This window comes from Leucoraja erinacea, unplaced genomic scaffold (assembly GCF_028641065.1).
Source record: "Leucoraja erinacea ecotype New England unplaced genomic scaffold, Leri_hhj_1 Leri_1458S, whole genome shotgun sequence".
NCBI classification, from domain to species: domain Eukaryota; kingdom Metazoa; phylum Chordata; class Chondrichthyes; order Rajiformes; family Rajidae; genus Leucoraja; species Leucoraja erinaceus.
In genome coordinates, this window is record NW_026575735.1 from 16104 (window position 1) to 33967 (window position 17864).

The window sequence follows — 17864 nt, forward strand, 5'->3', positions numbered from 1 at the left end:
GTTTCTTTATTTTACATGTCTTTTCCTACTATTTCTTTTGATTGTTATTTTTGGTGTGTATTCACTTTTTTATCAATGATTAGTGATGTACAGCACTTTGTTGCAGCTATGTTTGTTTTTAAAGTGCTCTATAAATAAAATTATTATTATTATTATTATTATTGTTCCCCCTACAGATGCTGTACGAACAGCCGACCCTGCCACGGAACAGAAACATGGGTGACCTTTGGCCTGAACATACCTGCTGACCCTCGACGACCCCACCCCCCCCCCCCCCCCCCCCCCCCCCCCCGTCCCCGGCGCCAGTGACCCCTGACCCTTGCCACCATCGAGTAGAGAGAGCAGCAGGATCGCGATCAGGACCACATGACTTACAGGCGGCCTAACGAAACCATGGGCGTTGATGTGCCTTCACCACCAGCCCAAATGCGGGTAAACGGCGCGACTTCGGGCACCTGGGAGGGCGTGGACGAGAGGGGTTGAAGGGAAGCGAAGTGGCACACACACACACACACACACACACACACACACACACAAAACCAAAGATCCTATAACGAGCAAGATAGATCACTCGACGAAAAAGACGTAGTGCGGTCATGGGTAATTTCGGCCCCCATTTCCGTAACCGGCTTCCGTCTCTGAGTATAGAATATACGTATATTCCGTATATTTGAGTATAGAAGTTGGGATGTAATGTTAAAATTGTACAAGGCATTGGTGAGACCAAATCTGGAGTATGGTGTACAATTTTGGTCGCCCAATTGTAGGAAGGATGTCAACAAAATAGAGAGAGTACAGAGGAGATTTACTAGAATGTTGCCTGGGTTTCAACAACTAAGTTACAGAGAAAGGTTGAATAAGTTAGGGCTTTATTCTCTGGAGCGCAGAAGGTTAAGGGGGGACTTGATAGAGGTCTTTAAAATGATGAGAGGGATAGACAGAGTTGATGTGGACAAGCTTTTCCCTTTGAGAATAGGGAAGATTCAAACAAGAGGACATGACTTCAGAATTAAGTGACAGAAGTTTAGGGGTAATATGAGGGGGAACTTCTTTAATCCGAGAGTGGTGGCGGTGTGGAATGAGCTCCCAGTGGAAGTGGTGGAGGCAGGTTCATTAGTATCATTTAAAAATAAATTGGATAGGCATATGGATGAGAAGGGAATGGAGGGTTATGGTATGAGTGCAGGCAGGTGGGACTAAGGGGAAAAACATTTGTTCGGCATGGACTTGTAGGGCCGAGATGGCCTGTTTCCGTGCTGTAATTGTTATATGGTTATTATATGGTCTCCGCACCAAAGATCCCATCATAGATACTAGCGCGGAGACGGAAGGCGGTTACGGAAACATCCTCGTAAAAATAAAAGTCCTTTGGTAAAAATCTTCCCCTCGTTTGCAGAATTTTAATTTATTAACACAAACTGTTCCCCCGCAACTCTTGTCCCTTTACCTCCCCCCTCGACTCCGTTCAAGGACCCAAGCAGTCGTTCCAGGTGCGACAGAGGTTTACCTGCATCTCTTCCAACCTCATCTATTGCGTCCGCTGCTCTAGATGTCAGCAGATCTATATCGGTGAGACCAAGCGGAGGTTGGGCGATCGTTTCGCCGAACACCTCCGCTCGGTCCGCAATAACCAAGCTGACCTCCCGGTGGCTCAGCACTTCAACTCCCCCTCCCATTCCCACTCCGTCTCCGACCTCTCTGTCCTGGGTCTCCTCCATGGCCACAGCGAGCAGCACCGGAAATTGGAGGAACAGCACCTCATATTCCGCTTGGGGAGTCTGCATCCTGGGGGCATGAACATTGAATTCACCCAATTTTGTTAGTCCTTGCTGTCTCCTCCCCCTCCTCAGTCCCCCTGCTGTCTCCTCCCATCCCCCAGCCTTTGGGCTCCTCCTCCTTTTTCCTTTCTTGTCCCCGCCCACCCCCGCCCCCGATCAGTCTGAAGAAGGGTTTCGTCCCGAAACGTTGCCTATTTCCTTCGCTCCATAGATGCTGCTGCACCCGCTGAGTTCCTCCAGCTTTTTTGCGTACCTTCTGTTCCCCCGTAACGTTGATTACACTGCGGGTCAGGTGGGGACCGGTTACTGAAATGGATGGAAAAAAGGCCCACGTTCCACTCCGTTGCGTACTACACGTCAGCCCATTGCATTTAGCAGGAGTGGTCTATCTTGCTCCGCTATAGGATCTTTGCACAAAATGGCGGAGTAACTCAGCAGGGTCAGAATACATCTCTGGAGGGGGGAATGGGTGTCTTTTCCTCGGACTACGAAGGAACTGCAGGTAGACACACACAAGAAGGGTCTCGACCCGAAACATAGAAACATAGAAATTAGGTGCAGGAGTAGGCCATTCGGCCCTTCGAGCCTGCACCGCCATTTAATATGATCATGGCTGATCATCCAACTCAGTATCCCGTACCTGCCTTCTCTCCATACCCTCTGATGCCCTTGGCCACAAGGGCCACATCTAACTCCCTCTTAAATATAGCCAATGAACTGGCCTCAACTACCCTCTGTGGCAGAGAGTTCCAGAGATTCACCACTCTCTGTGTGAAAAAAGTTCTCCTCATCTCGGTTTTAAAGGATTTCCCCCTTATCCTTAAGCTGTGACCCCTTGTCCTGGACTTCCCCAACATCGGGAACAATCTTCCTGCATCTAGCCTGTCCAACCCATTAAGAATTTTGTAAGTTTCTATAAGATCCCCTCTCAATCTCCTAAATTCTAGAGAGTATAAACCAAGTCTATCCAGTCTTTCTTCATAAGACAGTCCTGACATCCCAGGAATCAGTCTGGTGAACCTTCTCTGCACTCCCTCTATGGCAATAATGTCCTTCCTCAGATTTGGAGACCAAAACTGCACGCAATACTCCAGGTGTGGTCTCACCAAGACCCTATACAACTGCAGTAGAACCTCCCTGCTCCTATACTCAAATCCTCTTGCTATGAAAGCCAACATGCCATTCGCTTTCTTTACTGCCTGCTGCACCTGCATGCCTACCTTCAATGACTGGTGTACCATGACACCCAGGTCTCGCTGCATCTCCCCCTTTCCCAATCGGCCACCGTTTAGATAATAATCTGCTTTCCCGTTTTTGCCACCAAAATGGATAACCTCACATTTATCCACATTATACTGCATCTGCCAAACATTTGCCCACTCACCCAGCCTATCCAAGTCACCTTGCAGTCTCCTAGCATCCTCCTCACACCATCCTCCATAGACACACACAAGAAGGGTCTCGACCCGAAACGTCGCCTATTCCTTCTCTCCAGAGATGGTGCCTGTCCCGCTGAGTTACTCCAGCTTTTTTTGTGTCGAGTTCACAAGTTATCGGAGTAGAATTAGGCCATTCGCCGGCCTAGGCTCGATGGGCCGACTGTCTGAATCTTTTGGTTTTTAAATCCTAGGGAAGCAATAAAAAGATGCTGTCAGCCGGGATTCAACAGACGGACATAGTTCTTCACGTAAGTTGCACCTTGTTCTGTACGGGGTCCCGACGGAAACTGGCGTGGCTGCATGCGTATGGGTTTCCATAGCCCAAAGACAGATACAAAATGCTGGAGTAACTCAGCGGGACAGGCAGCGTCTCTGGAGAGAAGGAATGGGTGACGTTTCGGGTCGAGACCCTTCTTCAGACTGAGGGTCAGACGAGAAAAAAATATCATCTCTGACCCAAATTCATAAGTGATAGGAGCAGAGTTAGGCCATTTGGCCCACCAAGTCTTTAGATTTACTAGAATGTTGCCTGGGTTTCAGCAACTAAGTTACAGAGAAAGGTTGAACAAGTTAGGTCTTTATTCTTTGGAGCGCAGAAGGTTAAGGGGGGGACTTGATAGAGGTTTTTAAAATGATGAGAGGGATAGACAGAGTTGATGTGGAAAAGCTTTTCCCACTGAGAGTAGGGAAGATTCAAACAAGGGGACATGACATGAGAATTAGGGGACTGAAGTTTAGGGGTAACATGAGGCGGAACTTCTTCACTCAGAGAGTGGTAGCTGTGTGGAATGAGCTTCCAGTGAAGGTGGTGGAGGCAGGTTCGTTTTTATCATTTAAAAATAAATTGGATAGTTATATGGATGGGAAGGGAATGGAGGGTTATGGGCTGAGCGCAGGTATATGGGACTAGGGGAGATTATGTGTTCGGCACGGACTAGAAGGGTCGAGATGGCCTGTTTCCGTGCTGTAATTGTTATATGTTTATATGGTTATGGTTAAGTCGTTTCCGCCATTCAATCACGGCCGATCTATCTCTCCCTCCAAACCCCATTCTCCTGCCTTCTCCCCATAACCCCTGACACCCGCACTGATCAAGAATCTATCTATCTCTGCCTTCAAAATATCCACTGACTTGTGGCCTCCACAGCCGTCTGTGGCAAAGAATTCCACAGATTCACCGCCTTATGGCTAAAGAAATTCCTCCTCATCTCCTTCCTAAACGAACGTCTCTCGATTCTGAGGCTGCGACCTCTGGTCCTAGACTCTCCCACCAGTGGAAACATCCTCTCCACATCCACTCTATCCGGGCCTTTCACTATTCGGCAGGGTGGGAGATTGCAACCTTCACTGTTTCGACAAACGCAATCACCCTGCCGTGCACTAGCAGAAGATCAAACTGAAAAAGTTGTCTTACAAAGTCAAGTCAAGTTTATTTGTCACATACACATACGAGATGTGCAGTGAAATGAAAGTGGCAATGCTCGCGGACTTTTGTGCAAAAGACAAACAACAAAACAACCAAACAAACTATAAACACAATCATAACACACATATTCTTTTACATAATAAATAATGGAAGGAAAAAACGTTCTGTAGAGTTAGTCCCTGGTGAGATAGGCGTTTGCAGTCCGAATTGCCTCTGGGAAGAAACTCCTTCTCAACCTCTCCGTTCTCACCGCATGGCAACGGAGGCGTTTGCCTGGCCGCAGCAGCTGGAACACAAAGGTACACAAAAAAGCTGGAGAAACTCAGCGGGTGCAGCAGCATCTATGGAGCGAAGGAAATAGGCAACATTTCGGGACGAAACGTTGCCTATTTCCTTCGCTCCATAGATGCTGCTGCACCCTGCTGAGTTTCTCCAGTTTTTTTGTGTACCTTCGATTTTCCAGCATCTGCAGTTCCTTCTTAAACAAGTTGTCTTACAACTTTAGGCTGTGCACGCCATATAATAATATAATAATAATAATTTTATTTATAGAGCACTTTAAAAACAAACATAGCTGCAACAAAGTGCTGTACATCACTAATCATTGACAAAAAAGTTAATACACACCAAAAATAACAATCAAAAGAAATAGTAGGAAAAGACATGTAAAATAAAGAAACATCAAAAACACCACAAACAGAAGCAAAGCCTCAGGCATGGTCAAAAGCCAGGGAGTACAAATGTGTTTTAACACTGGATTTGAAGATGGACAGTGAGGGGGCCTGTCTGATGTGCAACGGCAGGGTGTTCCAGAGTGCCGGAGCAGCAACAGAGAAGGCTCTATCCCCTCTGAGCCTCCGACTAGACCTCGGTACCTCCAGGAGCACAAGATACACAAGACTAAGTTAGTTTGGTAAGTTTCAATGAGGTGTCCGCCACACCCGAATGTTGTGCAGTTTGACTGTGCATCCCACAACTGCACTCAGACTCACTCCTTGAATTCCTCTCCAACTAGAATTCTGCTGCTCAGACGATCACCGCTACGAGGAACCGAGTGGCCAATACTCCGCTGCGTTCCATGCTCACATCATCTTCTCAGGTAATCCATTTTGGTGGCAAAAACAGGAAAGCAGACTATTATCTAAATGGTGGCCGACTAGGAAAAGGGGGAGATGCAGCGAGACCTGGGTGTCATGGTACACCAGTCATTGAAAGTAGGCATGCAGGTGCAGCAGGCAGTGAAGAAAGCCAATGGTATGTTAGCTTTCATAGCAAAAGGATTTGAGTATAGGAGCAGGGAGGTTCTACTGCAGTTGTACAGGGTCTTGGTGAGACCACACCTGGAGTATTGCGTACAGTTTTGGTCTCCTAATCTGAGGAAAGACATTCTTACCATAGAGGATTTGAGTATAGGAGCAGGGAGGTTTTATTGCAGTTGTACAGGGTCTTGGTGAGACCACACCTGGAGTATTGCGTACAGTTTTGGTCTCCAAATCTGAGGAAGGACATTATTGCCATAGAGGGAATGCAGAGAAGGTTCACCAGACTAATTCCTGGGATGTCAGGACTGTCTTACGAAGAGAGACTGGATAGACTTGGTTTATACTCTCTAGAATTTAGGAGATTGAGAGGGGATCTTATAGAAACGTACAAAATTCTTAAGGGGTTGGACAGGCTAGATGCAGGAAGATTGTTCCCGATGTTGGGGAAGTCCAGGACAAGGGGTCACAGCTTAAGGATAAGGGGGAAATCCTTTAAAACCGAGATGAGGAGAACTTTTTTTCACACAGAGAGTGGTGAATCTCTGGAACTCTCTGCCACAGAGGGTAGTTGAGGCCAGTTCATTGGCTATATTTAAGAGGGAGTTAGATGTGGCCCTTGTGGCTAAAGGGATCAGAAGGTATGGAGAGAAGGCAGGGATGGGATACTGAGTTGGATGATCAGCTATGATCATATTGAATGGTGGTGCAGGCTCGAAGGGCCGAATGGCCTCTACTCCTGCACCTAATTTCTATGTTTCTATGTAATCTTCTCCACACTTTCTCCACACTTTCTGCCTGATGACATGGATAGGACAGGTTTGACAATAGACAATAGGTGCAGGAGTAGGCCATTCGGCCCTTCGAGCCAGCACTGCCATTCAATGAGATCATGGCTGATCATCCCCAATCAGTACCCCGTTCCTGCCCTCTCCCCATATCCCCTGACTCCTCTATCTTTAAGAGCCCTGTCTAGCTCTCTCTTGAAAGTCTCCAGAGGACCGACCTCTTAAGGGGTTGGACAGGCTAGATCCAGGAAGATTGTTCCTGATGTTCCAGAACAAGGGGTCACACAGTTTAAGGAGAAAGGGGAAGTCTTTTAGGACTGAGATGAGAAAAACATTTTTTTACACCGAGAGTGGTGAATCTGTGGAATTCTCTGCCACAGAAGGTAGTTGAGGCCACACAGTTCATTGGCTATATTTAAGAGGGAGTTAGATGTGGCCCTTGTGGCTAAAGGGATCAGGGGGTATGGAGAGAAGGCCGGGATGGGATACTGAGTTGGATGATCAGCCATGATCATATCGAATGGCGGTGCTGGCTGGAAGGGCTGAATGGCCTCTACTCGTGCACCTATTTTCTATGTTTCTGTCACTGATTCCACAGCCAACAATGGATCATGTGTTTTAAGAGAGAAGAGGAGAACTTCTTCAAGATGCTGCTGCACCCGCTGAGTTTCTCCAGCTTTTTTGTGTAACCAACAATGGATCATTGTGGGCTCCACCTATTTTCTACATTTCTGAGGTAGAGAATTCCACAGGAGGGGTTTGGACCAAGCGCAGGCAGGTGGGACCAGATGGGACGTGATGGCCGGTGTGGGCAAGTTGGGCCGAAAGGGCCTGTTTCCACGCTGTATTTCCTCTCTGGTGTCCATCTGCCATGTTTCAAATGTTGACTTTCAAATGTTACTCTTTGTCATGTCGTCACTTGCGGGCGGAGCACCAAGGCGAATTCCTTGTATGTGAATACTTGGCCAATAAACTTGTTTGTTTATTCATTCATTGACATCGCTGTCATCGTTCGTCCTGAAAAGGACGCGAGCTTCTGGCGACAATCAGCGGGAAGCCATCAATGGTTGCAATACTCTTCGGTAGGCGGCACGACTCTCGTCAGCAGCGGCCTCTGCAGCCCGTCTGCGTTTTTATTATTTTTTGTCTATGTTTCTATGTTGTTTTTGTTATTTTTTGTTGGGGTGTGTGTGTGGGGGTAACTTTTAAATCTCTCCCTGCACGTGAGACCCGACCTTTTCTTTGTCGGGTCTCCGTTGTCGTTGGGGCTGCAACGAGGAGCGGCCTCCAACAGGAGAAGACCGGGGGCTCTGGTGCCGACGACTCACCCCACCGTCGCGGAGCTGGCCGAGTCCAGAGCGGTGGTGGAGCGCTGTTGCTGCTGCGGCCCGACCTCCGGAGATTCGGAGGCTGCAACTGCGGGTCTGGCGGACGGCGGCACCGGGAGCCCGCGGGTCCCTGGAAGGAGACCGCTTTTCAGGGCTCCCGCAACGGCGACTTCTCCCGCCCGAGTTGCGGGGTCGAAGAGCTCCTGGAGCGGGGCCTGACATCACCGCCCCGCGCGGCTTGGAATGGCCGCGGGACTCTGCGAGCGCACGCCGGGGGCTCTGACACCAAGACCCGGTGTGCGGCCTCGCACCACCCGGCGTGGCTTTAATGGCTGCGGGACAATCGCCATCGCCAGCCGGGGGCTTTGACTTTGACTCTGACATCGGGGGGGGGGGGGAAAGTGCAGTGGAGAGATACGTTTTTTTGGCCTTCCTTCACAGCGATGTGATGGATGTTTATGTAAATTATGTTGTGTCTTGAGTCTATTTGTTTGTAATGTATGGCTGCAGAAACGGCATTTCGTTTGGACCTCAAGGGGTCCAAATGACAATTAAATTGAATCTTGAATCTTGAATCTTGAATAGATGATGGTAATAGCAGGATCGCACCGCCCAGGTTGTCGTTGGGGCCTAGCACCGTGGAGCGGCCTCCAACCGGAGCGACCAGGGGCTCCAGTCACGGAGCCTGCGGACCTACTACCATCTGGCGTGGAGGAGCTGTGGTGGCACGCTACTGCGGCCCGACCTCCGGAGATTCGTACGCTCCAACTGCGGGTCTGGCGGACGGCGGCACCGGGAGCCCGCGGGTCCCTGGTGGGAGACCGCTTTTCTGGGCTTCCGCAACGGCGACTTCTCCCGCCCGAGTTGCGGGGTTGAGGATGACCTGGAGCGGGGGCCTTACATCACCGACCGGCGCGGCTTTAAATGGCCGCGGGACTTATAACCATATAACCATATGACAATTACAGCACGGAAACAGGCCATCTCGGCCCTACAAGTCCGTGCCGAACAAATTTTTTTCCCCTTAGTCCCACCTGCCTGCACTCATACCATAACCCTCCATTCCCTTCTCATCCATATGCCTATCCAATTTATTTTTAAATGATACCAACGAACCTGCCTCCACCACTTCCACTGGAAGCTCATTCCACACCGCTACCACTCTCTGAGTAAAGAAGTTCCCCCTCATGTTACCCCTAAACTTCTGTCCCTTAATTCTGAAGTCATGTCCTCTTGTTTGAATCCTCCCTATTCTCAAAGGGAAAAGCTTGTCCACATCAACTCTGTCTATCCCTCTCATCATTTTAAAGACCTCTATCAAGTCCCCCTTCAACCTTCTGCGCTCCAGAGAATAAAGACCTAACTTATTCAACCTATCTCTGTAACTTAGTTGTTGAAACCCAGGCAACATTCTAGTAAATCTCCTCTGTACTCTCTCTATTTTGTTGACATCCTTCCTATAATTGGGCGACCAAAATTGTACACCATACTCCAGATTTGGTCTCACCAATGCCTTGTACAATTTTTTTTTTTTTTTTTTTTTTTGTTTATTTATTTTATTAGAAGTTAATACAGCACAAAACAGTACAGTGGCACCTAATTTTAGGTGCCAACTATGTAATAACGTAATCCATTCTATGTACAACCTCTAGTTTTATGTTATAAGAAAGAAGTAAGCAGAACAAGAAAAAGAAAGCAATAGAAAGGGGAAAAAGTGGAGAAATAGATGGTAGAGAGTAGAAAAACGTGAAGTGTGTATATAAAAAATAAAAAAAAAAAAAAAAAAAAAAATAAAAAAAAGGAAGAGAGAAAGAGGAAAGTAGAAATAGAAGAGAAGGCCCCTTAAAAGAGAATTTTTCAAATCTGTATTCGGAGATGTAGCTCTATCCGCGTCATGAACTGAAATCAACAATCCTTACGGTACCGCTGCATCACATGATTCCAAAAAGTCGATGAAAGGAGACCAACTCTTTAAGAATTGGTCATATTTATCTATTAGTCGGAGTCTCATTTCTTCAAGGCGTGCTATGTCCATCATATTCCTAATCCACATTTTAACAGTTGGTGTGGTTGTATTTTTCCAAAATTTAAGTATCAATTTCTTTCCAATTATTAACCCATAATTAAAAAAAACATTTTGATCTTTATTTAAATTGGTATCTTCTCCTATTATTCCAAATATAATCCATTCCGTTTTGGGTTCTATTCTTGACTTGAAAATCTTTGTAAATATATCAAATATATCACTCCAAAATTTATTCAACTTTGTACATCCAACAAATGAGTGTGTTATATTAGCGTTTTGAAACAAACATTTATCGCATCTGGGAGAGACGTTTGGATAAAATTTATTCAACCTCGTTTTTGAATAATATAGTCTATGTAATAATTTGAATTGAATTAAATTATGTCTTGCATTAATAGAACAATTATGTGTATTCATCAAATATTTTTCCCATCTATCCTTAGAGATCTTTGTCATTAGCTCTTGTTCCCAATCTTCCCTACAATTTTAACATTACATCCCAGCTTCTATACTCAGACTTGTTAGCGCATGCCGGGGGCTCCAACATCAAGACCCGGAGCCTGGCCTTGCAGCGCCCGATGCGGCTTTAATGGCCGCGGGACTTATTTACCATCGCCCGCCGGGGGCTTTGACTTTGACATCGGGAGGAGAATGGGGAGAGATAAGACTTTGCCTTCCATCGCAGTGAGGAGGAGATTCGCTGTGATGGATGTTTGTGTAAATTGTGTTGTGTCTTGGTTTTTCTTTGTGTGTATGACTGCAGAAACTAAATTAAAAAGAGAATTAGCTCGAGATACTTCCAGCTTCCAGCCCCATCGGCGTAGACGCTTCTGCTATGACTCTAACTGTATCTTTGATTTTGATTTTTAGATGCCAAAGTCGAAAGGCCACCGGCAAGGCCAAGCTTCTCCGGTTTAAGTGGTAGTGCCAAACGGATCGGACTCGGATAGATCGGACAATGCAAGGTGCAGCAACAGCGAGACTTTGCCCGGATGTGGGCAACTATTTCACGACAGAACCGGCCGCAGATCCCAACGCCTGGTTCTCCGAAGACTGCCTGCGGAACCTCGTCATCTACTCCCCTGAGGGGCGCGAGATGGGCAAGATCTCGTGCCTGGCCATGATGGGCTGCCCGGACAAGGTGGCCTGGGAGCGCCGGGGCAGGGCGTCTCCGAGAACGCGCGCCCCCCCGGAGGACAGCCCGAGGAGGAACGGCCAGCGCCGGAGGAAAGCGCCCGCGGGCACGGCGGCAGGCTGCCCGCAAGAATTCAGACTCAACCCTTGCCCCGTGTGTGGGGTCGAACGAGCGAAGCTACTGGAAGGCCTCTCGTCACCATTGGCCAGGTCCTGCTCCAGTGTCGAAAGCACCAAGCTTCTAGAAGGTTCTCAGACTCTGTTGGCCAGCCCTTGCTCCAAGATGGGGCCCTGTGCTGAAAGCATCAAACTTCTAGAAGGTTCTCAGACTCTATTGGCCAGCCCCTGCTCTAAGATGGGGCCTTGTGCTGAACGCACCAAACTTCTAGAAGGTTCTCAGACGCTGTTGGCCAGCCCCTGCTCCAAGATGGAGTCGCTGTGCGGTTCTAATGGTTCCCATGTCTCTGCGTTCCAACCAGGGTCAGATTCGCCGCATCGCAGCCGAGCCGGGTCGGAAGGCCCACCGTTGGGTTTCGCCCCTCAACTAAAGGCTCGGTCGTCTTGGCTCGAGTCCGCGGGCGGCCTCCCCCCAGGGTGGACGAGGGCAAGCGAAGTATCCCCGCCTCTCTCCGCCTCCGGCACGCGGCAACAACACTCCAACCCCGGGCATTCCCCTCCCCACTCCCGCCCCGCTGCCAGGAAACACGCCGGGCCTCCTCAATCCGGCTCCCAACAGGCCCCTCCCGCATCCCGGAGGTCCACGGAAACCTCCCACCCGGCCTCCATCTCGCCGAGGCGCTCGGAGACAGCTCAGGCTCAACCTGCCCCTGGCCCGACTAGGCCTCACTCTCGGTCCGGCCTATCGAGTCAGGCCCAAACTCCCCGCAGAGGGTCCACGTCCACCTCCGCGTCCGCCCCGAAGCAACTCAAGGAAACATCTCGGTCGCGGTCGGGCACGGTCCAGATACGACAGGCCAATTCTGGCGCAAGGACTCCCCAATCGAGGCACGCCAAAGCAAACGGATCTGCCGGGCTGGTGAACGCACCTCGCACCCAACCGAGCTCCGGTTTGTTGAAATATTCCAACCCGTACCTTCCCCACGCACACGCTAGCGCCACAAAGAACGATGGGAAGAACGGATCGGCCGCCGGTACAAAGCAACGTGTTCACATATCGCATAACCACCGTAGCTCCGACCGACTCAGTCACCCCAAAGGATATCATTACCATGCCAAGCCCGACGACATCAAGCAAGCCAATGTGGATTATTATATCTCCAACAATGATAAGACGAGTCAATTTTCCACCCTGGTGTCTCAGGCCATCTACGAGCCAGTTGAACGTACCAGCGAGCCCCAAGCTGACACAAGTGCCAAACAGGTCAACAATGGATTCCACGTCGATTCCCCAATGAGGTTAAGGAACCATGTGGATGCCTCTCCGTCACCTTCCAATTCCATTGCATTTAACCCGGGCCAGAAGTCCTCCGGTGTAGATCCACTTTGGTTTTTCCCAGCATCTCCAGACCCGTCTTCCTCATACCCGGCAGGAGGGGCCTCGACACCTCCACCCTCCGAGAGCTTCACTCCGAAGCGTCTCCCCCCCGAAGCCACTGCATCTCCCTTCGAATTGCCCCCACTGTGGTACGCCGGAAAACCTCCATCCCCCTCTGCCTCCGGCCCGAGCGGGGACCTTACAGGGACTAGGTCTTCCTCTGGTTACGCCCTCGTTGACGTTGGTCAACCTTCCCCCAGCGCCAGCTCCGCGCAGAAGGCGGCAGCATCTCAATCCCCCTCCGCCTCTGGCCTGATTGGAAAGGCCGAACCAATCTCACCTCCGCCAACCTCGAATCCCACAGGACATCCTTCCGCTTCTCCCTCTGACTCTAATCATGGCCAAATAAGGAATGGCCTCCATTCATCCTCCAACGTTGATTCAACAAGTCAGGCCAAAGCCTCTGGTCAAGTGAAGCATCTTCCAGGATCTCTTCCCCCTCCTGCTGATGACCCAGTGGACAACCCTGCCATCGCTCCATTACCCTCTGGCTCCGATACCAGAAGACACCAGGCAACATCTCCAGGTCTTCCCAAGTCTGGCCCCGTGGCGTCTGGGCCTCCATCCGGGGCTGGGACCAAACGGAATTCATCCACATCTCCGATGAACTCCAGCGTAGGTTTGGTGAGGACTTCCGACTCCTCTCCGTCTCAGTCTGGGGCTGGGACCAAAAGGAATTCTGCAACATCTCCGATGACCTCCAGCTCAGGTTTGGTCAAGTCCTCCGACACGTCCCCATTTCAGTCTCAGCCTGGGACCAAAAGGAACTCTTCCACCTCGCCCATGACCTCCAGCTCTGGGCTGGCAAAGTCTCAAAATGGAACAGTTCCTTCCCACTCCATGGCCGGAGCGACTAAGGATTCCACCACATCTCCGTACGTGTCCAGCTCCAGCCAATCCACATACCCCTACGGCTCCTCGTCTCGGTCTGGTGACCGGACTACAAGGGACTCCGCCACCTCTTCAACTCCCCCGAGAGTTTCCCCTAAAAAGCCTCTGGCCACGACCGAACCCGATCACATGAAACCCGTCGACGTGTCTCACCCTCACACCTGCCCTTGTCGAGGAGATAAGAAGGAACTCCATCCCCTGCACACCCTTGATCCGGCCATATGTGCCAACGCATCTCATTCCCACTGCAGGAACTCCGAAAGACCTGTCCCCACTCCGGTGAAATGCCACACAATTCCCCACGATATTCCGTGTCCTCAACAAAGTACCAACTCATGCCAGCCTGTTCCATGTGTGGCACGATGCCCACATTATATATCACGGGCAACATCGTGTTCTAAAGCCTCCCATTCCCACTGCAATGGCGGCCATTCGAGGCGCGCCGAGCCGCCGTGGCACCACCCCGCCAAGTGCCCGGCGGTACCCCACGCCATCCCGCCAGCCCCCTCGAGGTGTTCCAACGCGTCTCATTCTCACGGCAGTCCCTGCCCGCCCGCTCGCGGCGAGTCCTCCGGGCGCCATCCTAACCCGTGCCCGGCGCCAATACCCGTCTCAACCCCGGTGAACTGTTCCAACCCCTACCATTCCCATTGCAATCCTAGCCCGACCAAACACAGCGGGCAGAGGGAGCCCGCCGCTGCCCACGGTCCGGCGAGATGCCCCTTGACGGCGCAGCCCAGCCCGCGCCCGGTGACGTGTTCCAACCCCTATCACTCTCACGCCGGCACTGGCCCGAAGAAGACCAACGAACCTTGTCCTCATCATAGCCCCGATTGTGGGAAGTGCTGCCCCGCGATCTCACCACCCCATCCACCCCCAAACACGGTCAGATGTTCCAACAGGTACCATTCTCACGTCAGCCTTGCCCCGATGTGTCACGCTTGAATGCCGAGCATTTCCGATCCAACGAAGAACTAGTGAAGATCTCCACTCTACCATGTCAACATAGACCAATCTCCCTCTATTCTAGTAAGATGCTCTAGTTATTCTCAGTGTCTGGTCAGATGTCCAATCGCATCTCTTTCTCACTCAGTCCTTCTTGTCCGAAATCTTCAGTGAGATGTTCCAACATAGCCCAGATTTCCGTCTTTTCTACTACGATGACCTCTTGATATTCAGTGTCCACGGAGATGTCTCATTCTCACTCGCGTCTTGGTCCACTCCATCCATCGTAGCCTCATCTCCCTTGATTCCTCTTCCAGTAAGATGCTCTAGTTATATTCAATGTCTAGTCAGATGTTCAAATGCATCTCATTCTCACTCATGTCTTGTTGTCCTCGATCTTCAGCGAGATGCTCATACATAGACCTATCTCTCTCTATTCCTCTTCCAATAAGCCGCTCTAGAGATATTCAGAGTCTGGTGAGATGTTCGAATGTATCTCATTCCCACTCTGGTCTTGTTCTCGATCTTCAGTGAGATGTTGAAATGTAACCCATTCTCCCTCTAGTCCTCATCTAGTAAGCTTCCCTTGTATCTGGTAAGATGTTGAACGCATCTTATTCTCACTCTGTTGTTCTATATCTTCAGCGGGATGCTCCAATATTGCCCAATGTCCATCTATTTCTCCTTCTAGACAGATGCTCTTGTTATGTTCAAGGCCCAGCGAGATGTCAACTAAGTCTTCACTAAGATATCCCAACGTAGCTCAATCTCCCTCTGTTCCTCTTCTGGGACTTGGCGTCTTGGTCTAATAAGACCTTGAATAATCCCAAACATCCTCTAGACCTAGTCCGATATCTTACCCATCCACAGTGAGTCTGACACAACTCTAGCGAGGCTAATGAAACTTACTTTAAAGTACGCCCAGTCTAATGTAATGCAAAATACACGCACAACCTCAGTGTCGGCACAGTTCCATTCGAGTGCGACTACACTTGCTTCAATTCGATCTTCAAACTCCTGAAAGCTGCCTCGTTCCTCGCCCAGAACTAAGGGGGGGTCACAGTGCAACAATCTTCAACTGATGACTCGACATCTTGGACCAAACCCCGGCCAATTTCTAGTGACCGTCGTCCAAACCCATTGCTTAGTTTGGCTTCAACGGCGTGAATGTGGACTCGTTCCACGATAGGGGCGCCGCTGGGAATGGGTGTCCATGGTCAGGAGAAAGGGGATCAGAGATGACCAAGGCAGCATCAATCCAATTGCTTCAAACACAACAAACAGGCGAGGAGGGCCTTGCCTTATTCCGTAACAAGACGCTTCCCTGTCGACTGTCTGGTATATAAATTGGATGCACCTATATCCTCCTCCAGGGCTTTCCTTTGTCATCAAAAAGTGGTCAAATCAATAAAGAGAAAGTGGGAAACAATGGTTCTTGGTTTATCGTGTCAAGTCTAAGATATTTGAATCGCATGGTACACTTTCATCAGTCAATGAAAGTAAGCATCCAGGTACAGCAGGCAGTGAAGAAAGCAAATGGCATGTTGGCCTTCATAACATGAGGAGTTGAGTATAGGAGCAAAGAGGTCCTTCTGCAGTTGTACAGGGCCCTGGTGAGACCACACCTGGAGTATTGTGTGCAGTTTTGGCCTGTTGGCCTTCATAACATGAGGATTTCAGTATCGGAGTAAAGAGGTTCTTCTGCAGTTGTACAGGGCTCTGGTGAGACCACACCTGGAGTATTGTGTGCAGTTTTGGCATGTTGGCCTTCATAACATGAGGAGTTGAGTATAGGAGCAAAGAGGTCCTTCTGCAGTTGTACAGGGCCCTGGTGAGACCACACCTGGAGTATTGTGTGCAATTTTGGTCCCCTGATTTGAGGAAGGACATTCTTGCTATTGAGGGAGCCCAGCATAGGTTCACCAGGTTAATTCCCGGGATGGCGGGACTGTCATATGCTGAGAGAATGGAGCGGCTGGGCTTGTACACTCTGGAGTTTAGAAGGATGAGAGGCGATCTTATTGAAACATACAAGATTATTAAGGGTTTGGACACGCTAGAGGCAGGAAACATGTTCTTGATGTTGGGGGAGTCCAGAACCAGGGGCCACAGTTTAAGAATAAGGGGTGAGCCATTTAGAACAGAAACGAGGAAACACTTTTTCACACAGAGAGTAATAAAATACATATATATACACACAGAGTAATAAAATACATATATACACACAGTAATAAAAGAGATATATATACACACAGTAATAAAAGAGATATATATACACACAGTAATAAAAGAGATATATATATACACAGTAATAAAAATATATATATACACACACAGAGTAATAAAAGATATATATATATACACAGAGTAATAAAATACATATATATACACACAGAGTAATAAAAATATATATATATACACACAGTAATAAAAGATATATATATACACACACAGTAATAAAAGATATATATATACACAGAGTAATAAAAGAGATATATATACACACACAGTAATAAAAGAGATATATATATACACAGAGTAATAAAATAGATATATACACACACACAGTAATAAAAGATATATATATATACACAGAGTAATAAAATACATATATATATACACACAGAGTAATAAAAGAGATATATATACACAGTAATAAAATACATATATATACACACACAGTAATAAAATATATATATATATACACAGAGTAATAATATATATATATATAGAGTAATAATATATATATATATACACACAGAGTAATAAAATACATATATATACACACAGAGTAATAAAAGACATATATATATATATATATAAAGACATATATATATATATATACACATGCACACACACAGTAATAAACACGTATAAACACACACACACACACACACAGAGTACACAGAGTAATATATATATATATATACACACCATAGTAATGAAAGACTCCACCTCCAGCTTAAATTCCATTTGGAATATTTTGAAGGACCAAGAAAGACTACTATTGACCAAAGACTAGTATCTTTGCAGGTACACAAAAATGCTGGAGAAACTCAGCGGGTGTAGCAGCATAGATGTTGCTGCACCCGCTGAGTTTCTCCAGCATGTTTGTGTACCTTCGATCTTCTAGCATCTGCACAGTTCCTTCTTGAATGCAAGTATCTTTGCTGTTGACTGTGTGTGTGTGTGTATGTGAGTGTGTGTGTGTGTGTGTGTGTGTGTGTGTGTATCTATGTGTGTGTGTGTGTGTGAGAGAGTGCGTGTGTGTGTGTGAGAGAGTGTGTGTGTGCCT

At 48.3% G+C, this 17864-nt stretch overlaps 1 protein-coding gene across 2 annotated transcripts; it reads left to right on the top strand.

Moving 5' to 3' along the window:
• Window positions 1-277: 277 nt before the first annotated feature.
• On the top strand, window positions 278-15992 carry LOC129715858 (serine/arginine repetitive matrix protein 2-like). 2 transcript variants are annotated; one of them, XM_055665741.1, is made up of 4 exons: window positions 278-432; window positions 3409-3465; window positions 5659-5742; window positions 10915-15992. In XM_055665741.1, exon 4 carries the CDS (start codon window positions 11003-11005, stop codon window positions 14567-14569), a length of 3567 nt encoding a protein of 1188 aa, XP_055521716.1. In that variant the 5' UTR covers window positions 278-432; window positions 3409-3465; window positions 5659-5742; window positions 10915-11002; the 3' UTR covers window positions 14570-15992. The 2 variants fall into 2 exon arrangements, with proteins under 2 accessions (XP_055521716.1, XP_055521717.1); XM_055665742.1 differs by lacking the exon at window positions 3409-3465.
• The last annotated feature ends 1872 nt before the right edge of the window (window positions 15993-17864 follow it).

Bases quoted from the DNA above. Each gene is read 5' to 3' on its own strand.
- LOC129715858 (XM_055665741.1), top strand. From the start codon at position 11,003: ATGCAAGGTGCAGCAACAGCGAGACTTTGCCCGGATGTGGGCAACTAT.